The sequence below is a fragment of the Cyrtonyx montezumae genome, unplaced genomic scaffold (assembly GCF_038088225.1).
Source record: "Cyrtonyx montezumae isolate F1298 unplaced genomic scaffold, pur_monq_1.0 scaffold_8, whole genome shotgun sequence".
In the NCBI taxonomy this organism is placed as follows: domain Eukaryota; kingdom Metazoa; phylum Chordata; class Aves; order Galliformes; family Odontophoridae; genus Cyrtonyx; species Cyrtonyx montezumae.
Genome location: NW_027072089.1, coordinates 14,828,732 through 14,853,031, shown reverse-complemented (window position 1 = coordinate 14,853,031; position 24,300 = coordinate 14,828,732). Strand labels below are relative to the sequence as shown.

Sequence of the window (24,300 nt, the reverse complement as noted above, 5' to 3'; positions counted from 1 at the left end):
AGAGCAAGTTACTTAACAAACTAACTGCCTAACTTCTTAGATGAGCAGAATGCTCAAGACATCATTCATTCAATAACCAGAACCAACAAACAAACAAACAAAAATGGGCCTTTACTTCTTGTTGATGTATGCTGCAAGCTATGTAATAATGTACCAAATATTCAAAAGGCAAGCCCTAAAGTACCTTATGAAGTCATGCATCAACACTGAAGCTAACTTGTGCACTGGAGTCTATAAACAAGAACAGTCCAAGAGAAAAATTAAATGCTTACATCCTTTCACAAGTTATTCAAGAATAAATATCTTTTTCCTCACGCATCCAATTAATGGAATAGGATTTTCACTGAATAAATTTGAAATTTTATGTTCTTGAACAACATTGGTGTTTATAAAGAAATTGATAAAGTATATAGAAATTGATAAAGCAATTTCTATTGCAATCTTAGAACAAAATTTTTTCAACTTGAGATATATCTAAAAAAAAGAACACTGAAAGAAACTCCACCCAAAATAACCACAGAAATAAACACAAGACAATTGATTCAAAATTAACCCATGTAACATATTAAGTCTAAAGAATTAACATCCATAAACATAATTCATAAAACACTGCCATGTTTTTACCCACTACTATTATTTTCTATTTACATCTTATGCAGTGAGGTGGAGTGGCAGGTCATTACAACCTATCAATTTTATGAGAGAAAATAATGTATTGTTAACTAGTTTATGAATTATCATATCAATGATCAGTGCTCTTTTTAGTGTTTATCAGGACAGAGTAGGCAAAGAGTAGTAAGAATCAGTGTTCCTGGGATCCCATAGGACAAATGGTTTAAATATACAAACATATGCTGATTATCAAATTGGTAACATCCAGAATTAGTAAAAAGAAATGGGGTAAGAAGAGAAAAATTATTAACAGGTAAAAAAGTACAACTGGAGAAAAAACATGACATTCATGTAGTTCTCTGCAAACTTTTTCTTCATGTGTTCCTGCTCACCACAAGGGCCTGAACCTCATTATTGCCTTTCAAATATGCTCTATCCCAAACTATCACTCTTAGAAGAAATTAAAACTTTGTTTCCAACTGTTTTGTTTTACTCTCTTCAGTCTATCTCATGTACCTTCTTGTAGGCAGATTTACTAAGCTCTTCTCTCTTGCTTCCTATCCTTTTCTCTATTATCTGCACATAACAGTGTAGGAAGGAAAGAGAAAATTTTAAGACTCTTGAAAACAAACAAACAAACAAAACAACAGACTGATCAGACTGATATTCTGACAAAGTTTGGAACATGTTTTAATATACTACAATTCCACTTAATTCATGAAGAGGCAAATTATATTGAGTTTGATACCATGGGATAATGAAGAAAGTGAGATTCTTCCACCATTTCTCAGATCGGTGCAAAAGAAATAATGCTTTCAGCTATAACTTGATGCTGAAAATACTATTAATTTAAAACTCTCCTTACAACATTATTTAATCAGAACTTGTATTTTTTTTTTCTGTCAAGAATGCAATAAACGGATGAAGCTTATTTATTCTTTAGAATACGGGCTAAACAAGTAAAAAAAAATAAAAAAACACTAATCAAAAGCAAACAAAAAAACGCATCCTGAAACACATGGATTGAACTCTATTAACAATTATTTTTTTTTCTTTCTTTTTAATTTTTTTTTATTTGTAAGTTTACAACAGAAAATGGAGGCAAAATTAAAGAAAATACTGCAGTCAAAAAAGCAATTCTAATGGCAAATCTTTGCCAGCAGTTGCTCTAGCTTTTGTCTTCATAAACCATTTATGTGAGTAAAAAAGAAGGGTGGCAGATCAACAGATACTCTTCAAAATACCTCTTTTTTAAAAAAATATGATTTCTTAAAACTGTTTCATTTAACTTCTATTTCCATTTAGTGTTATCAAAATAAGACCCCATATCTTCATTGAATTGTATTCTAATGATTAAACTTTAATTTTTCTAAATCTGCATCATATCTACCTGAACAGTATCATCAAGATCACATGTGCTCTTATCATATGCTATTTTGACTACTACCAATGTTCTAACGTTTTCAGGGAATAATTGTCCAGCCCCAATATCTTGCTTCTAACACTTACTGAGAATTATAGAATCATCAAGGTTGAAAAAGACCTCTAACATCACCTAGTCCAACTGTCCACTTATCATCAATACTGCCCAACAGACCATGTTTCTAAATACCACATCTAAATGTTACTTGAACACCTCCAGGGATGGTGACTCTGCCACATATCTGGGCAATCTGTTCTAGTGCCAAGCCAATCTTTTGGAAAATGACTTTTTCCTAATGTTCCTTAGGTATACTTCTACATGATTTTTTCAATCAAACAATTCATTTAGAATTCAACTATTGTGAAATGTATTTGTTGTTTATTGGCAGTCATTTTATTCAGCAATTCTTAAGCGTTTGTTTTCCATGATTTTATATAACTTACTATCATCAGCAAACTTGCTCACTGCAATTAATGTACATGTTGAACAGCATAGGTCCAAGGAGAACTGCTTTTCAGAAATAATTAAACTATCATTAAGTAATTGTTAGATCCTGTTAGATCTTTTATCAAATTCTCCACAAAATAGCAGATTGACCATAGGAGTTTCCACTTCAAATGCTTATTCAGACCTTTTTTTAGGATCCCTCATAAAGGATTTTCCGCTTTGGATGCATCTTAAGACAATCTGATAGTCAGCTGGCTTTTATATCTTGCAAACTTCACTAAAAATAACTCTAGACTCTTTTTTCTTTTTTTTTGTATATTCTTCAAATATCATGTTGGTCTACTGCACATAAAAATGCTAATGAATTGGAAATGTAGGATGGAATGTAGACTAAAGTGCACAAATTAAAGAGTGAAAATAAGTTGCTGATGCATACAAGGGTATTTAATAGATTTTCATCATAGTCATGAGATCTGCATGGATCATTGTCTTAGTTTCACCTGGGATGGGACTGCTTTCTTCAGAGTGTCTAGTATGTTGTGTTGGTTTTTTTGTTTTGTTGTTGTTGTTTGTTGTTTTTTGTTTGTTTGTTCTTCTAGTGAAAAAACAATGCTTATAACACACCGATGTTTACAGTTACTACTAAGCAGTATTGCACGTAGCCAAATACATTCCAGTTTCTCAGCTCATACTAATGATGGACTGGGAGGGAACAGAGTAAGGACAGCTGAATCGAACTGGACAAAGGGATATTCCATATCATCCAAAAGAAGAATTTTGAAGGCAGTGAGATTTCATCTCCTCTTTCTTCTGCTCACTGGAAACTAGTTGTGCATTAGGCAGTTTGTGGTGAGCAATTGCTTGTTCACTACATGCTATATATATTCAAATATATATATAGTCGTAAGTACTATCCTTTTCCTTTCCTCTATTTTAGGAAGTAGTTTTTTCTCAACCACTTTATTTTTTGTTGCTTTTTTTTTTTTCCGCATTTGTTTGTTTCTTTTTAATTCTCTCTCCCATCCCACTGGAAGAGGAGAGGAGTAACAACTGTGGTTCTTAGCCACCTGGTGAGTTAAAACACAACAACCTTCCTTACTATAAAGAGGTAAACTTGCTAGCTGCAATATAACTAGCTTAGAGAAGACCCTGCTGTACAAGTTTTCTTACAAACTCATAGAAACTTGTTATTTTCTTGCTTAAACTTCTTGAATTTGAAACACAATCCCTCTCCTCCTTCATTTATTTCTCACCTAAATCTGAAACATCCAAAAAAAAAAAAAAAAGCTGTTAAGTATATTGAAAAAAAGAAAAGATTAAGATAATTTATGACTTCTTTCTTATGTAGTTCACCGTAGCTCATTTTGATAGATCAGCATGTAGGCAAACTGACTGATATCTGAGTGCATAGATACAGAAATCTAAATTCATTTGTCCCTAAGGAGTACTACTACACAAGGAGATCAGTATACTGTCAATTTGATGCTTAAAAAAAATGTCAGAAATGGTCACTGTAGGGAAGATTTTAGATGGAACATAGTTTTTTATAGGAGTTGCTCAAATAATGGTTTAAGGCTAAAAGTAGTTCTATTTCTGTCAGTTACTCTAGTTTAAAAAACTTGAGTATGTTTACAAATCAGCTTGATATGACAACTTTTGAGACTCTATTGACAAAGGAGAAAGTCATGCAACTAAAATTTCAGCTGAACTACCTGGAGACAAGAGCATAATGTCACAGTTAAAAATGTGATGAGAAGAATATAAGAAATTGCAGTTTATGAAGTCTTTTATAAATTAGCCTCATTAGATGAACTATAACCATTAAGATATTGGCCTACAGAGAAAAAAAAAACCACAACTGGACCATTTGGCCACTTCCTGAACGAGCTTCACTTCTGGACCACCTAGGTATAGATCCAGGTACCTGACAAGTAAAAAGTGCGAGGAATCAGATATACCAGGATAATACATAAGGAAGCAGCAGTTCAACAGAAAACAGAAAGAAAGACTCAAGGAACTAGACTGTGAGTCTCACCTCTATGCCTGGGAAGATCACGGAACAGATCCTCCTGGAAGCAATGTTAATGCATGTAAAAGACAAGGTGATCTGAGACAGCCAGCATGGCTTCAACAACAAGAAAGTGTGCCTGACAAAGGTGATGATGCTATGACAGCAACAGTCAACAAGGGAACACCATCCAATGTCATCTATCTGGAATTCTGCACACTCTTTGGCATGGTCCCATACAACATTCTTATATCTTAAATGGAAATATATGTATTTGAAGGGTGGACTGTTCTGTGTATAAAAAATCAGCTAGATAACCTCACCCAGAGAGCTGTGATTATGGTCTCTATGACCAGAGCGAAACTGGTGATGAGTGGCAACACACTGGGCTCCACGATGCAACCAGTGATCCTTAATGACAAAGACAGTGTGATCAAGAGCATTCTTGGCAAGTTTGACACTAAGCCATCCAAAAGGTCCTGGACAGACTTACAAAGTGGAAATCTGTGAACCTGATGAGGTTCAAGAAGGCCAAGTGCAATGTACTGCAGGAGAGTTGGAGCAATCCCAGACACATGCGTAGAATGAGTGAACTTATTGAGAGCAGCCCTGGAGAGAAGGACTTAGAGGTTTTGGTGGATGAAAAACCTGACACAAATGATCATCGTGTGCTAGCATCTTGTAAAGTCAACTGTATCCTAAGCTGAATCAAAAGAGGGGCAGTCAGAAGGGTGAAGAAGGTGATTGTCCCCCACTAACCTGACCTTGTGAAGCTCCACCTAGAGTACTGCACCCAGGTGTGGGGGCCTTGACACAAGAAGGATGTAGGGCTCTTTAAGTAGGTCCAAAAACAGAGTAGGGCCACAAAGATAATCAGAGGGCTGAAGCATCTCTCCTATGAAGACAAGCTGAAAGAGCTGAGTTTGTTCAGCCTTGAGAAGAGAAGGCTCTGGGGAGATCTCATCGCAGCTTTTCAGTATTTAAAAGAAATGTTAAAATAATAAATAAAAAAGGACACTGACATTTATACAGCTGGGTAGTAATAGGATGAGGCAGATTGGTTTAAAACCAGAGGGAGAGAAATTTAGATTAGATGTCAGAACAAAATTCTTTACTCAGAGGGTAGGAGGCACCCAAGAAAAGCTGTTAATGTCCCATCCATGGAATTATTCAAGGCCAGGTTGGATGGGACCCTGGGCAATCTGATCTAGTGAGTGGTAACCCTGCAAAGCACTTAATGATCACTAGGTCACATTCAACTTAAATAATTCAACGATAATTCTACGGTGGTGGACAAAAATTGCCTGGTTAGAAGCATTAAAACCTGAGTTTTGTATCATGAATTAAGAATTCCCAACAGCCGTTTTGCACTAAGTCTAATAATAATGAGACTAATAATTTCAGTTTTTGCCTTATTCAATTTTTTGCATATATAGTACTAGGAAAATAATGATTTGTTTTTTCTTCAAGTAGAAATTAATGTATTACAATCTTTGTTAATATTAGAAAATCAAATCATATATACATCATATCATATATACATGATTGAGTAACAAGACGGAGTAATTGCAAATTTATTGCAGGCTTTAAAGAGTGCGTAGTATATAAGAAAGAAACCAATACTTGAACAATGAGGCTGAAAATATTAAACAGCTGCTACATTTCACAAACACCATTCATTCTATGCAATGAATGAGGCAGAGAGCCTAAGGGAAATACTGGGTGACTGTAATTAAAGACTGTATGATAATGAATGTGTGTACAGAGGTAAAATTATACTTTCATAGGCAATTTACATTCTGACACTAACTAATTTTTGAAGAATTGACTTTTCAAAAAGGGAGCTATTCTCCATTATCTTTCCCCATCTCCCCCTAAAATAACCTCTAACCACACAGTTCTTGAATGCAATTCACTTCATATTAGATAAACTTTTCTGCCTTCATCATACCATGTTTCATTAACAGCATTTGAAAATGAATTACTACATCACAGACTGAATGATATGTTAAAAACCTTCTGAAGGAATACTAATCCTGACACAGTAGAAAGAGACCACTGGGACTAGTGTTGGTGCTCATCTCAACTGCCATCCATCACACATGCCAAAATAAGACAAGTATTCAGAGACTAAATCTGACTCTGGTTCATGATTTCCTTTTTATATAAAAACTATGACTTTCAAAATATATCTAGATATGTAAGTTCGCTCTTCACTACAAGGCAGAGGTCACTTGTACCTTGAAGTTCTAATTACAGACTAATTACATATTACATTCAAACCACTTTTTCTAGATCTAAGTATTTAAAAGAAAATAATGGTATTCATGATCTTAGAAACATTGAGATTTTAAGAGAATGAGCACACCATCAATCCCTCTTAAATTTAAAAGCAGATGTTCTCCTTATGACTTATCAATTTGTCTTGCTTTTAAAACAATTATTAGGTTTTATTTAAATGAGCATATACATGTATAAGTGTCAGACCAACCTCTAATAAGAGAAGTGAAGGAATGTCATGCAGATAAAACAAATCTTTGTTTTATTTACAAGTTCATTTACAAGTCAAATTTTATCCAATATTTTTATTAAAAATCAGAAGTAGGAATGGTTGCAAAGGTGTCAGAAAGCTGAACAGTTAGCAGGTAGGGCCTATTTAGAATTTTGATCTACAACTTTATTATGTTGCAGGCTGCTAGTAATTCAGACACTACCTCTTCTAATACTTCATGGGGACAAAGTAAATACTTATGTATAGGTATACGTATATATATAGGTTTATCAGTGTTGAGGGCAACTTGGTGACCAACAATCAGGATAAGGCTGAGGTGCTTAATGCCTCTTTGCCTCAGTCTTTATAATAGTAAGACTTGTTACTCCCTGGGAACACAGTCCCCTGCTCTGGTAGATAGGAGTGCAAAACAGAATAGGTCCTGAACATTCCATAATGAGATAATTTTGGACCTGATCTGAAAGCTGGATGTTCAAAAGTCCATTGGGGAGGATGAATTGTACTCTAGAGTGCTGAGGGAGTTGGCAGACATGGCTTGTATCAGGAACAATGTGGTGAGCAGGACTAGGGAAGTGATCCTGTCCCTGTACTTGTCATTGGTGAGGCCTCACCTCGAGTACTGTGTTCATTTTTGGGCACCTCAGTATGGAAAGGACAATGAGGTGCTGAAGCAGGTCCAAAGAAAGGCAACAATGCCTGTGAAGGGCTTGGAGAATATGCCCTTCTATGAGAGACTGAAAGAATTGGGGCTTATGATTATGGAGCAGATTGTCTTGAGGGAGATCATACAGCATGTGCAAGACAACCAAGGGATCAGGCCTAGATAGCACAGGTTCATGAAGGGCATGTCCTGTTTGACCAACCCGATTGCCTTCTATGATCTAGTGACTCAACTGGTGGACAAGGGAAGGGCTGTCGATGTAGTTAGTCTACCTTGAATTCAGCAAAGCCTTTGACACTGTATCCCACAGTGTTCTCCTGAAGAAGCTGGCAGCCCCTGGCTTGGACAGGTACATTCTTTGCTGGGTAAGGAACTGGCTGAAGGACCTTAACATGAGCCAGCAGTGTGCTCAGGTGGCCAAGAAAGCAAATAGCATCCTGGATTGTATCAGAAATATTGTTGTAAGCAGGAGCAGGGAAGTAATTGTCCCTCTGTATGCAGCACGGGTAAGGCCGCACTTTGAGCACTGTGTTCAGTTTTGGGCACCTCACTGCAAGAAATACACAGAGGCCCTGGAGCATGTCCAGAGAAGGGCAATGAAGCTGGTGAGGGGTCTTGGTGTGCAGACCTTATGAGGAGTGGCTGAGGAAGCTGGGATTGTTCAGTCTGGAAAAGGAAAAACTCAAGGGAGACCTTATTGCTCTTTATAACTACCTGAAGGGAGATGATAGTGAACTGGGAGTTGACTACTTCTCTCCTATAACTAGCAATAGGACTAGAGGGAAGGGCTTCGAGTTGCACCAGGGAAGATTCAGTCTGGATGTTAGGAAATATTCTTTTTCTGAAAGAGAGATCAGGCACTGGAATGGGTTGCCCAAGCAGGTGGTGGAGTCGCTGACACTGGAGATGTTCAAGGGATATTTACACATTATGATGAGGAACAGGGTTTAGAGAGAACTCTTGGCGATAGGTGGATGGTTGGACTGGTTGATCTTGTAGGTCATTTCCAACCTTGGTGATTACATGACTATGAGTCTAACAAGCTTGAAAAGAATACCTGTGCAAAACTCGTGGTCAACAAGGCCAAGTGCAATGTCTCGCACTTAGATAACAATCTCCAGCACAAATACTAACTGGGTAGAGAATGGATAGTGAACAGTCCTAAGGTAAAGGACTTGGGGATTTTGACTGATGGAAAATTCATCATGATCTGTCAATTTACGGTTGCAAGCCAGAAAGCCAACAGGATGATGAGCTGCATCAGCAGAACTGTAGCTAGAAGGTCATTCTCCCTTATCCACTCTTGTGAGACAGAACCTGGAGTACTGCAATCATCTCAGAAATCACTGACATAAAAAAAAAAAAAAGAATAAAAATGGATCTATTGCATAGAGTGCAGAGGAAGTCCACAAAGATGATCACAGGGATGGAGCATCTCTCCTGTGAAGACAGGCTGGGAGAGGTGAGGTTGTTCAGTCTAGAGAAGACAAGGCTCTAGGAAGACCTCTTTGTGGCCTTCCTGTACTTAAAAAGGGCCTACAAGGAAGACAGGGAGAGACTCTTAATCAGGAAGGGTAGTGTGATAGGACAAGTGATAAATATAAGCTCAAGTTTGACCTATCATATTTATCAAATTCATGGCAAAGAAACTAATATTAAAGAACTGACTTACTGGGTAGTAAGGAAAAGCATGTAAACCAATAAACTAATGCATTCCTGAAAATAGTAAATCTTCCTCTTCAACCTTTAAAAGAATGATATTCCTCTAGTGACTATCAAAAATGATACCTATAAAGAATGCATTACTTGTAACTTCTAGATACATTATGGTTTCTAACAGATGCAAACATATTCTGGAAAAAATAAATAAAACATTTTAAACCAATCAGAAAAAGCATAAGTGCTTCAAATTACACTTCATAAAATTGTGTTTACTTAGATCCCTGCAGTTCATAGGTATACAATTTAAATAAACTGTGATTTTCCTAACACTCATTGAATTAAATTCACTGATTCATGAGACTAATTGTAAAAAGTACATGACATGGTTTGAGAGATTAAGAAAAAACAGGTGCACATGCCTACTGGAATCTAAATAAAGGCTGAAAATGGACTAGAGATATATAAAACGAAGGAGTGATAGAGGAAGGACATAATACTATCATAGGTTGATTCTCAGTGTCACTTACAATTTTGCCAAGGCATATTTCCATTCCCTACATGATGAAAAAAGAAAACACGCCTGACAAGACTTACATTTGAACCAATTTGGAAATGTCTACTGCATATTCTGTTCAGGGGAATATCTGTAGATAGCGAAGCATCAAAGTTTAGAATCTTTGTTTGAATTCCAAAGTTGGAAACTTTTGTTTATTTGAAAACAGAATGATATTGGGGAAAAAAAAAGTAAAAATCAGACTAGTCATAGTAGATCAAGCAAATTTTGCTTGACAAATATTGCTAAAAAAGTATATTCTTTACATTTATTTAGAATTATAAATGCTATTGTTAAGTAGAAACTCATGATGGCAGAATTGAAAAAGCTAAACTTTTATCAGAAAGAGCTGGGCAATGGAAATGACATGGACTCTCTAAAATTGCTTGGAACCACTTGGTAAAAAGTGTTCAGAATTTAAATAATGATTCACTTATTCACTTATTATCTCAGTAACACTACTAAATGTATCATTGTAATGGGTGCTAAAAGTTGTAAAGGAACAGAAATGCAGTAACAATAGAAAGTACAAAAAAAAAAGAACCAAAAAGACTGATATTTATCTTGAATCATTTCAGACAAGATCTCATGAAACATTAACCTCACAACTTCTATTCACTGAAAACACTCAGCTGTAATGGAGCAGTTCTTACACAGTCAGGACTTCTTCTCATGTTAACTGCCAGCAAGGAGGCTGGAATGCACAAGAAGCTGGGAGGGGTTACAGTTACCAAAACTAGCCCAAACTGAACATGGGGTCCAATAGCACGTGACCACAGAATCACACAGAACTGTAGCAGTTGCAAGTAACCTCTGAGGATCATCAAGTTTAACCCTTCTGTTAAAGCAAGTTCTCTACAATAAGTTGCACAAGAAAGCATCCAGGCAGGTCTTGAATATCTCCACAGCCTTTTTGGGCAATATGTTTCATTGCTCATATCATTCTCACAGTAAAGTTCTTCCTCATATTTATATGGATCTTCATGAGTTGCATTCTTTTTGCCTACTGTCCCTTTCCCTGTTAATGCATAGCACTGAAAAAGAGCCTGACCTAAGCCATTTGACTCCCACACTTAAGATACTTATAAACAGTGATGAAATCCCCTCTGTCTTCTCCATTCTGAAAAGTCTCAGGTGTCACAGTCTTTCCTCATAAGGGAAATGCTTCAGGTCTCTAATAATCTTTGTAACTATTCACTGGACTCTCTTTAGAGGTTTCCTATCTTGTACTGTATAGCCCAGAACTGCAGGTGTAGCCTCACCAGGACTTAGTTGGGGAGGGAAAAGAACCTCCTTCTTCTTGTTGCCCACAAATTCTTCAATGAAGCCCAGGGCACCATTGGCCTTCTACCCACAAGGCCACACTGCTGGCTCACAGTCAAACTGTTGACCACTAGGACACTCAGGTCCTCCTCTACAGAGCTTGTTTCCAGTAGGTCAGGTCCTAACCTGTACTAATTGTAGGACACTACACTTGCCCTTGTTGAATCTCCAGCCTCCAGTACAGCCTTCAAGTGTGCCAGCCACTCCTCACAACTTTGTATCATCAGTAAATTTGCTGAGGGTGGATGCTACCCCTTCATCCAGGTCACTGACAAAAGCATTGAACAAGATCAGACTCAGTACTACCCCATGGGGAGCACCACTAGCTACAGGCTTCCAACTGTGCCTGTGCCTTCCAACAGTGCCAATAACTGCAATCCTCTAAGCAATGTCAGTCAGCCAGTTCTCAACCCATTTCACTGTCCACTCACACCCATCCCACACTTATTAAGCTTATGTATGATGGTGTTATGGGAGAAAGTGTCAAAAGATTTGCATAAGTCAAGGTACACAAAAATCACTGCTCTCCCCTCATCTACTCAACTAGCCATGACATAACAGAAAGCTACCACATTGGTTAAGTATGATTTCCTCTCCATGAACCCATGCTGACTACTCCTGATAATCTCACTTCCACTTGCTTGGTGATGCCCACCTTTCCCCTTTGCTGAGAAAAGGAGGAAGAGTGGGATTTGTAGAGTGATGATGTTTATCTTCCCAAGAAACATGCCAAGCCCTGCTTTCCTTGAAGAGGCTGTCTGCCAATGGGAAGTAGGGACTAAATTCCTCTGTACACTTTGCTAGTACACGTAGCTCTGTTTTGCCTAGTAAAATGTCCTTTCCTCTACCCTTTCCTCTACCATTCTCACCCCTGCCCCACTAGGGAGAGTGAGTGAAGGGCTGTGTGGTGCTTAGCTGTGCTTTGAGTGATTACAAAATTATTCAACATCCAATTTCTGTTGTTTACAACTCCATTAGCAGGAGCTTGACTTTTCTTTGCACTGTCCCTTATTTGCTATTAATTAAATGAAATTCTAGTCACTTGAAATGAAATCTTAAATAAAATTGGACAATAATTCTATAAGATTTAATACATCAGACATTTTCTTTCACAGAAAAGATCTTCAGACAACCTAGACGCCATAAAAAGATGAAACTTAAAACAAAAAACAACAACAAAATAAATAAAAACAGAAAAAAGAACTGTTACTTCATTTTTTCCTATAATCACAGATTCATTTGAGTTGGAAGGGACCCTTAAAGGACCCTTAAAGGCCATCACTCCCCTGCAATGAATAGGAATATCCACAGCTAGATCATGATGCTCAGAACCTGGTCCAGCCTGACCTTGAATGTCCCCAAGGACGGGGCATCCACCACCTCGCTGGAAAATCTGTTCCAGTTCCTCACCACACTTATTGCAAAATCTAGTCTCTGAATCTCTGAAGGACATATCCCAACATACTAAAACTGCATTACACTAGACAAAGGAATTTTGGATGCAAAGCAAAAGCCTATTTCAATATGTGAAGCAATCTGCTTTCCAGAAGAGGTTGCTGTGGCAACAAAACTATCATCACAAAACTACATTCATTTTGTAGGCACATCAAGTATATTACTAGTAGTTCATAATGTTCACAGAGGGACTGAAGTTGCGTGAATTTGAAGCTTCACTTAGACCTGATCACCCCATGATCCTAGTCTCACATTCAACTTGTCTCAGAGTACAGTGCCAAAATCAATGTAATCTTCACAAGCTTCCCCTGTGTATTAGCCCAGAGGTTCATTCTCCAGAATTGTAACAGTTCTACATCAAGAAATAATATTTATGTTCCTCTACTAGGCTTATGAGAGAAGGTTTTGGTAGTGGGGAGCTGCAGGAGTGACTCTGTGAGAAGAGTTCAGAAACCACGCCGTGTCAGATAAAAAACAGTTCCAGTCAGCTCTAAAAGAGATCTGTTGCTGGCTAGAGCTGAGTCCCGAGTGACACTGGTTACACTCCTGAAAGAGTAGATTTAAAGAAAAGGTAAACAACATTTCACAACAGCGCCTGGAAATAGGAGTGAAAAAAAGTATCATAAAACCACAGAACACCCTGATTTGGAACAGACTAACAAGGATCATCAAGTTCAACACACATCTTCACATTTGTCCACCAAAATTAAAAATGCATGTCTGAAAACATTATCCAACAGGGTTGGTGACTTGACCACTGCCCTGGGGAATATGTTTCAATGGCTGAGCACTCTATTATTAAGGAATCTTTTCACAGAATCAGAGAATGTTAGGGATTGGAAGGGATCATCGAGTCCAAACACCCTGCCAGAGCACCCTGCCATGAGACACCATATAAAGCAGATATCCATGTGCATCCATGGAGGAGCCCACAGTTGAGCAAATGGATTAGGCCTAAAGGAGACCAGAGCCCATGTAAGGCCCCCACAAGAACAAGCTCCAGGTCAGAGCTGTAGCACAGAGAGAAGAGCCCATGGTAGAGCATAAGATCTGAAAGAGCTGCCACCCACAGGGACACGGTACTGGATCAGTCTGCTCCTGGAGGATGGACCTTGTGGCATAGACCAAATTGGAGCAGCTCCTGAAGAGATACAGTCTATTGAATCTCATGCTGGATCCATTTGTGAATGACTGCATCTCATAGGAAAGACCCCATATTGAAGTTAGGGAAGAATGACCATAAACTAGCAGCAGATGACAAAGTATTATATACTGATTGCAACTCTCATTCTACAGTGCCACTCAGGCCAAGAAGGTAGAATAGGGTGAATAAGGGGAAGTTCTTTTTAGTCTGCTCTTAGTTCTCACTGCTCTAGTCTCTTATGCACATGTGACAAATTAATCTCCCTTATACTACATCTGTATTCCTCATGAAAGTAATTGCTGAGTGATCATCACATCCTTATCTGAACTCATGGGCTTTTTTCATCGTATTTTCTCCCCCTGGACTGTTAACTTTGGAGAATAAGAGAGTTACCTGGATGAGTTTAGGTACAAACTTACCATAGTGAAGACTTCAGTCTAGCACTGAACATTTTGTTGAAGTATGTTAAAAAAAAGAAAAAGAAAAAAAGGAAAAGTAATAAAATACAACTAATAAATACACCAGTAAACAAAAAGAAAACATCCTCATTATGATTAAACAATGTTGTTTTTTTTTTAAGAATTATTGAAATGAATGGAAATTTGGTAAAAGATCTTTGTAAACAGACAATCAAATTTGAAGCATATTTCGTAACATTGAGATTACTAGACACGGTAGTAGATCTAAGTGCATTTATCTTGGCTATATTACAGATTGGAAAAAAAAAGATAGTAATGCTGATTTAATAGCCAGATCATTCATGGGGATAAATCAAAACATATTTAAGCTGCACCTTGAGCACTGTTTTCAGTTTTGGGACCCTCACTACAAATAAGACATTGAGGCCCTGGAGTATGTACATATGAAGCTGGTAAGGAAACTGGAGCACAAGTACTATGAGGAGTGTCTGAGGGAATGGGGATTGTTTAATCTGGAAAAGAGGAGGCTTAGAGGTGACCATATAGCACTCTACAACTACCTGAAAGGAGATTGCATTGAGGTGAGTGTTGGCCCTTTCTCCCATGGAACTAGTGATAGGATTAGGGGGAATGACATCAAGTTGAGTCAAGGGAGGTTCAGGTTGGATACTAGGATGAATTTATTCCATGAAAGAGTGGTCAAACACTGGAATGGTCTACTCAGGTAGATGGTACCAGCCCTGGAAATATTAAGATCTTGGACTAAGGTACATGATTTAGTAGGCAATATTGATGGTAGATAGAGGACTGAAGTAGAGAATCTTGGAGATCTTTTCCAACCTTGGTGACTTATGGGAGTCTGTTCTATGATTCTTTATGGATAATATCACAAAAGTTTGATTTCTAACTGTTTTTAATTAAACATTAAATAAACCTACATTTTTATTGAACAAAATTAAGTTTTCATGGGAGTTGCATTCAAATAAAAATTTCTATGATCATCTCTGCACTGACAGCAGGACAGATGCACAAAAAGTATCATTAAGTGTACCTTTATAAAATAATTATTTTTTTAACCAAATTACAAAAATGGAAATATTAAACTAAGACTTGAGAAAAAAATAATGTCACTTTATAGATTAATTGGAAAAATATTAAACAGTAATAGCATGCAGCAATGAGAATTAAAATTGGTGAGAAGCTACAAGAACCATTATTAAAAATAAAAGAAAGATTTCAGGAAAACACAGAGGTGCAATAGAGATAAAGCACACTATTTTGTCAGTGCAAACCGCTGACACTAGGAATATGCTCTTAAACTGAAGAAATATTGTCATCAATTTATCAATGAAAAAAATGTACAGGTTCCTCAATACTAAAATCATATACCATCCAGAAACTATTTTAAATACCAACCAAAAAAATCATATTAAAACAGCTAATTTGGAAACTTAACTGTTAGTTCTCATGATTATTATGAGCTGAAAGCTGCACTGAAAGATTACATAGCTATAAACAACAACAAAAAAATCATCAGAAAATGCTAAATTTCAGTTGCAAAATACAGTTCTCTTTTTTTTTAACCTGTTATTTATAATTAAGGTTTTACAAATTAAAAATACAACCTGTGCAGACATTTAACTATTCAGAAATACCATTTTCAAGGAGCTAGGAAAGATCAAACTTGAGGCAACATCTCTCTCCATAAAGAATCATGGAATCATTTGAATTAGTAGGGACTCAAAGTTTGTCTAGTCTAACTCTTCAATGAACAGGGACTTCTACAGCTAAATCAGCTTTTTGAGAGCCTGGTCTAGCCTGACCTTGAATGTCTCCAAGGACAGAGTATCTACCACCTCACTGGGTAGCCAGTTCCAATGCCTTACTGCTCTTTTAGGAATTTTTTAAATTAATAATAATACAAAAATTCTGAATCTTCCCTGTTTATTTTAAAACAATTTCTCTTTGTCCTATCACAACAGACCCTGCTAAAGAGTAAGTCCCTTTCCTTCTAATAGTCTGCACTTTAGATACTGAAACACTATCGAGGCTCTCTGCAACAAACTATATACTTACATTTGAGTTTTCTTTGAACAGTTAAGTCTGACTGTGTTCACATATATTCATAGTCAAATTACTGCCATCCAGTTTTGATTAAGATGAGATAGCAAGCTGGTAGAACATTACTAATCTTTTTATTCAAATTTAAATGAAAAACATACTTGAAGACAGTAAATTTCCTATCTCTCAGAAGTACAAGGAACATAACATCCCATCTAATAACTATTAATTATTAAAGAATGAGATGTTGAGAGATGTACTAAAACAAATTAGTTATTGGTAATTAAAGAGGGAACAAAAAACAAAACTGTCTAGTGCTATGAATTAAAGTTTTGAAAGAACTGAGTTTCTAGCAACAATATTTGAACACCTGTAAAAACAAGGAAACGAATAATTATCAAAATAGTTACTCCATCTATTCAGCAGTGGAAAGAAGGGAAGAAGGTTCTTTCTTGTTTAGTTGTTTCTATGGGAGGTATAAAGCAATAGAGGAAAATCTATTTAGTTTTTCAGCTCCTATTTCATCAAGCAGATGATCTGGAGTGTAATCACACAAGGGCATATAAAAGGTGATTCCTGCTTGACTGATCTGCTCTGCTTCTACAGCCAGATAATCTACCTGGTGAATGAAGGAAATGATGTGGATATAACCAACCTAGAGTTTATTTAAGTCTTCGTCTCCCATAGAGATTCCCTTGAGGAAGCTGGCAACCTGTAGCTTGGACAGGTACACTCTTCGCTGTGGATGGCTGGGCCCAGAGTAGTGTTGAATTTGATCAAATCCAGCTGGTGATCAGTCACAAGCAATGTTCCTCAGGGATTGCTATCGGGACCCATCCTATTTAATATCTTTACTGATCTGGACAAAGGGATTGAGTGCATCCTCAGTTAAGTTTGTAGATGACATCAAGTTGGCAGGAAGCATTCATCTGCCTGAGGGTAGGAAGACCCTACAGAGGGATCTGGACAGACTGGATCAATGGGTTGAGATCAGTAGTACAGTCTCTAACAAGATCAAATGCTGGGTCTTAAACTATGGTCACAATAACCCCACACAAACAGAAGGAAATACTACTCAATTTTTACTCCTGTAGCATAATAGTTTTGAAATACTAGAAGCACACATGGGCTTAAGTGCAAAAATAGACAATGTCATGGATGAAAAATCATTTAAGGTTTAATTACAATAAGCAGACTTAAGCAACCTCTGTGTCACAAATTGTTGCAGTGGAATAAAATATTCCAAAGAAGTATCACTGAATAGTTACATGCTCTCTTTTCCTTATGTGACACCCAAAGAGTAAATAGTAAGACTGTTCAGCTGTTCTCACGCATCTCACACATTTGAACAATGATGAACAGGAACTCATACTTCAATTAAAGCTCTCTGAGATAAATAATAAAATGTTCAGAAAATACTGACAGTGTCTCAATTGAAAATTGCAGTAGGTTGTGAGCTAATAAGGAGAAAGAGTAGAAAGTAAAATAAAGAATGTTGGCAAAAAGTCAAGCAGGAAGGTAAACTAGGCTTGGATATTATTGTGTTTAACAGATTCAAGAGACGTGAAACAGGAATTAAACTGAATTACAACACTTATGAATAAAACTTCCAACAAAAATGGAATCGTGTACTAAAAAAAAAGTTGTATTATAGTTTTGATGCATCTGTTGGCTAGTGATGTTACCCAAAAAATTTAAGGAACTTACTTTTCATAAATATAAAGCAGTATCCATATCTGAGTACCTAAACTAATTATGAGGCTTCGAACATTAAAAATCATTTGTATTCCTTAAGCACAGAAATTATTGATGCTACTGTGGATCTTAGCAAAATTCTTCCTGTAGAATTTGATTAAATAAATCATTATCCAGTCTCATCTAGTTATTGCATCACAAAACACGACAAGAAACAAAGAGAATACAAAATTATCAGAAAGAGGAAAAGCCACAAGAGAGAAGAAACTGAAAGGAGAAAGACTGAACAGTTCAGAAAGGAAAGACTGGACACAGGTTTAATTTCTGTTTTTGAAGTGCTGAAAGGTTGTTTGTTTTTTTTTTTAAGTCTTATTTTCTACTTATTTCACATGGATGAGATAATAATGAAACCCAAAATTACACAACAGTTTAGCATCTTACATTTTAAAAATCTACTATACAAACAACAAAAAATTTTAGTAGAACTTTTTTAGTAGAATGAACATGAAGAAATAGTTTTCATGGATAAACTATTCTCATAGTCTGTAGAGAACATGAGTCTTTTCAGAAGGCTGTATTACTGAAAATGTATCTTATTTTCTACATACCTCAGAAGTATGTACTTCTAGACATAGAGGATTAACACTGATTTAAACTCACTACCTAGTTCAGACTATTTAGTGTTCTACCTCCAACAAAAAAGCAGTGTTTAACACTTTGCTCTGGAAAGACATCTATGCCATCAGTGAAAAAAATATATGATATACAAAAATAAATAGAAAAGAAAATAAACCATCAGACATGCCTCCGACTCAGTGTTTACTGATATGAAAACAGGCTGACAAACTAGAAGAAAATCCCCAAGCTACAGTAGTACCCCAAGCACTTCAGCATAGATACTATGCTAGCTGAAACCAGTGGAAAGTTATGCTTAAAGCAGAAATAAATCATTTTAAATGCTATGTTTCAGAGAGCAAAGTCCATATCTTAGAATTACATCATCTATGCAGTAATTGAATAAGGAAATCAACTTCACTATAAATTCACTCTTCTACATCAGTCCTCTCTCTCTTACAAGCGTACTGTAAAATGTATTTCTTATTAACACTCCAGACTAAGTTGCCACCTTCTACTTTTTCTTTTCCTAATGCGATCAAATTAGAGTGTTTCTCAGATGTATTATTTCTCTTAGTTACAAATGCAAAGTAAAAAAAAAAAATTGTCCAGATAGGAGGCAAGCCTATCAGGAAATCCAATTCAGTTATTCAGTTTAAGACTTTATTAGTGTATAGTCTAATCTTGAGAAAATAAAACAAACAAAGAATCCCTCAGCTTTGATCACTGATTGGAACTAGAAGAAAATATGCATTTTCTTATTTATCCTCTCAACCCTGAGATGATTTCCTATTCATCAGAGTAATCAAATGATACCTAAACAAATCATCTGATGGGTGGACCACGCAGAGAATAATAAACTAGTTCCAAGATCATACACAGAGTGGTGGTCAACAGCTCAACGTCTGAATGAAGTTCAATGACAACTGGTGTTCCTCAGGGGTCAGTACTTCTACCACTGTTCTTTAACATTTCCATCAGTGACAATGACAGCAGGATCAAATGCACCCTCAGAGTTTGCACATGACGAGAAGTGTTGTGCAATAAACATACCATACAGAGAGACCTAGGCAGACTCAAATAGAGTACCAAGGTGAACCTCAAGTGATACAACAAATCCAAGTGCAAGGTCTTACACCTCAGTTGTGGAAATCCCCACTGTCAATCCAAGTTGGGGAACAAAAGTATACAATAGTGTACAGACATGCCAATAAGGACTTGGAAGTACTGGTGGATGGGAAGCTGGACCTGAGGCAGCAATGTGCATTCACAGCCCAAAAAATCTTATCCCGTACTTCAGATGAAACAAATAAACTAAAGAAACCCCTAACAAATTAAAACATCTATCCACTGATAACTTGGTGCATTCAAATGCTATTTGATGAGCCAGTATGAAGCAGCAGTATAGGTAAAGGAATAAATACATATGCAACATTTAGTAGTATATGAAATCACAGTTGATTATATGGAGATGAGTTGGAGGCTATTTATGACTTCCCTTGCTCTCTACCTACTCATATTCAGTTAATTTTATTTTTGCAGAATAACTATTTCTAAGAATAAACATATCTCGCAAGTAAAATAAGATAAAGTTATACATTTTTAAACAATAGATAATAATCTGCCCCTAGAAAACAAGAGTTATTTCAAGACTTCTCAAAAAGAATCACATAAAAAAAGATAACAAGAATTAATTTGCACAGCCAGATACAAGTTCAAATACAAAAAGCTCCCTTTTTCATATTGCTGTGGTTCAAAGTTTGTCACATTATCAGCAATATACTTTGACAGCCTAAAGAACCCCGAGGACATAAAGAAACAGTGATTCATGCGGTACAAGTTGACCCTCAATAAGCCTATCCATTCTATCTGCCACTCCATAACATGTTTTGGTGTTTCCCTCATGCTTTTGGTATGCATAGTTTCTCTCCTGGTTCCTGAACCTATTGCTTTTCATCATTCCATTCCTCTTTTGCAGGTATCAAGAACTATATACCTCAGTCCTTATTCTCCAAATTACTTGTGAATTAGTTTTGTTTGTAAGACTTCTCCCTTACACTAACTAAGCTACTCCTCTTACCTATTTTCCCTTTGTATGATAGTTTAAAAATACAACATATGCTTCATTTCCAATGCATACAATTACTGGTTTAACTTCTACTTTTCCTCTTTGTTATTTTGGTTAATAGCTATCATACACTCCTGTCAGCAGGCAAAGATCATGCAACTTTAAAATCTATTTCAAGAAATATGTGCAACTGTGTCAAAGGTAGTATAAAAACAATATAAATATTCTAGAATAATTCAGAAATGCTTACATATGCTATCTTAAGTTTTTAGTTGATTCTTCTGTTCACAGAGAACTATATACTTCAGAAGTATTAAACAACTATTTAAGAATAATAAGCAGTACTGTTAGGTTAGTTCTAGTTTGTCTTCTCCCCAAACTTATAACTAATTTCAATTCTTGACTTTTTTTTTCCTACTGTAGCAGTTGCTATTAATTTTCAAAAACATGCAAGAAACATGCTCTCTTTGCTCATTTAACAAATAATCGGAACATTATTTTTTTTCCAACATGAATTAACAAAACAAATTACTAAATGACAAATATTCAGTTGCTAGGAGGATACACTTAATAAAAATACTAAATTTCATATGTCATAAGACTTTTAAAGAAGAAAACTATTTTGTGTATATTTTTCTACTCAATTTTCCTTGTTTTTAAAACCAACAGAACTGTGAAAAGAAGGAAAATATTAAAGAATAGCATTTTATAATATTAACATAATTTTGACATTAATGATAAATTTTCTTCCAAAAATATATAGTTACCTTTGTAATTAACCTTGAAACCAACTGAGCCCACACTTTCATCCGTTTGAAGATGCAACCACATCTGATTGCTCATGCTTACAATTAAGTCTGGTACAAAGCTCCCGGTTAACCTACAGATGGAAAAAGAAACCTGTAGAGTGATTACACTTAAAATTAATAATTCAAAAAATAAATAAAATTCCTTAAGAAAGTGCAAAAGACAAAAAGGAAACCTTAATAACAGGCTTACAGGACTACTACCATATCATAGTTACTAAGTACAATTACAATAAAAAGCATGGTAAATATTAATTGCCATCTGAAATGTGGAAAGAAAACTCTTTAAATTCAACATGGTACCAGATAACCAAACTTTTTTTTTTTGTTGTTCTTCTAAGCGTTATTAACTAATGCAGACCTAAGAAAGAAGGAGTCTAACTGCAATTTGTAAAATAATTTTTAGGATTTTTTTCTTTTAAACTCAACATGGGCATCTCACACCAACTAAGACAATAAATCTTTCTAGGTTCTAATGACTATCGCTTAGGATGTATCAAAATATTTCACATTACATTCAGTAGTATGCATCTTTCCTTCTCTGAGTCTTATCTGGCAAAACTCAGACACTTGCAGAAATACTAAGCAGCACTAAAAGCCCGTGAAGAGATGCTATATTTATAATTCAGTAAAAACATTTATTTGGCATACAGCTACCCTATTTTAGAATACATACATCCCATAATCAGGTTCAAGTTGTAATTCTTAAACAGCAGTACTATTACAAAGATGCCCAGGTTCCTTGCTCTCATCTACCTCTCATTACCTCTACCACAAGAGAAGGAAGCTGATATCAAACTCAGCTGACATGCAATCCATCATTAACAGAAATACTAATTGTAAGTACTTCAAAATCTGCCAATGAAATGGATCACAAGACTGTTTAAGAGTGAAAACTTTCTTCCAGTTCTAATCATTCTTTAAAAGCTGAAACTTAAAACGGATTACTTAAATATATCCTGCAGTTAATTTTAGCTCTTCCCTCTGGTCTTTTTTCAGTTTGTTTCCTTATAAAATACTCTGCTGAGGGAGAAATTCCTGTCAAATCTCCACATCTGTGTTCGCAGATGGAGCTACTAGAAAAACTTTTGTCAGAACTGAACAACTAACTGCCTGAACAAAATAATGTACTAACTGCTCATTCCTGCACTAAAGAAAAGTGCCTCCAGTGATATCAAACTTCGCCAAATTAGAAATACAACAGGATATTGCTCAGAAACAACACTGATGTAACAGCTAGCAGTTTTGTAACAGTCATTGATGACTGACAGTAGATTTTAGGAACAACTACTTTGATTATTAATCTCCTTATTGTTTCAGAGAAAACAATTCCTACAATAACACAAAAACATATATATATATTTAAATTTTCTATTTTCTGAAGTGAAGTATATATATATATGCGATTAGGTTTTTTAATACATAAAGTTTTCAGATGCCCTACTTTTCAGTGAAATAGTACATAAGAGGAAAAAAGTTTACAAATGCATTTTTTTAATTAATTAACAAAATAACAAAATTATTTGTCGCTTTTATTTCAGTATTTTAAATTACATATTTTGAAATGTTATCAGCTATAAATTCTGTTAGGCTTCAGCTTAGTTGCCAATAAGTGGATAAATTTTTCACTAAAAAGAACAACTTTCTGTAAGACAGGTGTGAGATTATACACCGACATCTATTTAGATACAGCTTGAACAGGTTATTTATAAAAATACAGTAATTCAAGTAAATTAAGTAATTGGATCTTTTTTAATAAAAGGAGACAATTTGGACTTTAGTTTTCAGATATAGAGGTTAAATGGCATTTTATATATAGGATATCTCTCATTGCAGAAAAATATGGCTTGTCTGTTATTTCTGTACCTTCAAAATCAGTGAAGTATACCAGAGTATCCTGACTCAGGTGGTTAGTGACTCCTTTAGAAAGGCTTGGAAAAATTTTAGGGTTGTCAATAGAATCCAGAAAACATAATATGTGAAGGGAGCTATTTAAGCTTAGATAATTAAGATACTAATGAAATCCTGCAGTTATGAATTTTTCTTTCTTTTCTCCGGGGGTTTATGAGTATTCCCCTATTGGGAATGATTACTGTGATGACTTCTCTCCAAGATGCAAGTTCAAATGTATTCAAAAGTAGAGTGCACACTCAGTAAATTTGCAGATGACATCAAGTTGGGAGGGAACGTTGATTTGCCTGAAGGGAAAAGGGCATTACAGAGGGACCTGGATAGACTGGATTGATGGGCCACGACAAACTGCATGAGTTTCAATAGGGCCAAGCGTGGGGTCCTGCATTTTGGTCACAATAACCCCAGGCAACTCTACAGGATTGGGCAGGTGTGGATGGAAATGTGCCTGATGGAAAGGGACCTTGGTGTAGTGATGGACAGCTGGCTGAATATGAGCCAGCAGTGTGCCAAGATGGCCAAGAAGGCCAATGACATGTTGTCTTGTATCAGGAATTATGTAGTGAGCAGGACTAGTGAAGTAATCCTGCCTCTATACTTGTCATTGGTAAGGCCTCACCTCAGGTATTGTGTCCAGTTTTGGGCACCTCAGTACAGAAAGGACATTGTACATGCCCAATACAGTGAAGAAAGCATAAAAATGAGTTTTCTAAATGTGCATTGCAGATCTAGTGTCTGGCTGCATCTTACATAGTCACTTGCAGCAACTGGCAATGTAATCTGAAAAGCAGAATTCCATTCAGAAAAAGTGCTGTGTCTGCTGTAGGAAGAGGAGCCCCTATTTGTTGTCCTTCTTTTCCCATGTACACATTATATAACTCCATCTTGCGAAAATCTTAAATCTGTTTAAAAAGAAAGCACTAAG

The 24,300-nt window shown here is 36.1% G+C and overlaps 1 protein-coding gene across 3 annotated transcripts in view; it reads right to left on the bottom strand.

Moving 5' to 3' along the window:
- Positions 1-24,300, bottom strand: part of CSMD3 (CUB and Sushi multiple domains 3) — a 512,136-nt gene that overhangs the window by 223,282 nt on the left and 264,554 nt on the right. For all 3 annotated transcript variants that reach the window (XM_065752466.1, XM_065752468.1, XM_065752469.1), the window contains one exon: positions 21,426-21,538. In XM_065752466.1, the coding sequence (XP_065608538.1) occupies positions 21,426-21,538 (113 nt within the window). The remainder of the gene's footprint in view (positions 1-21,425; positions 21,539-24,300) is intronic.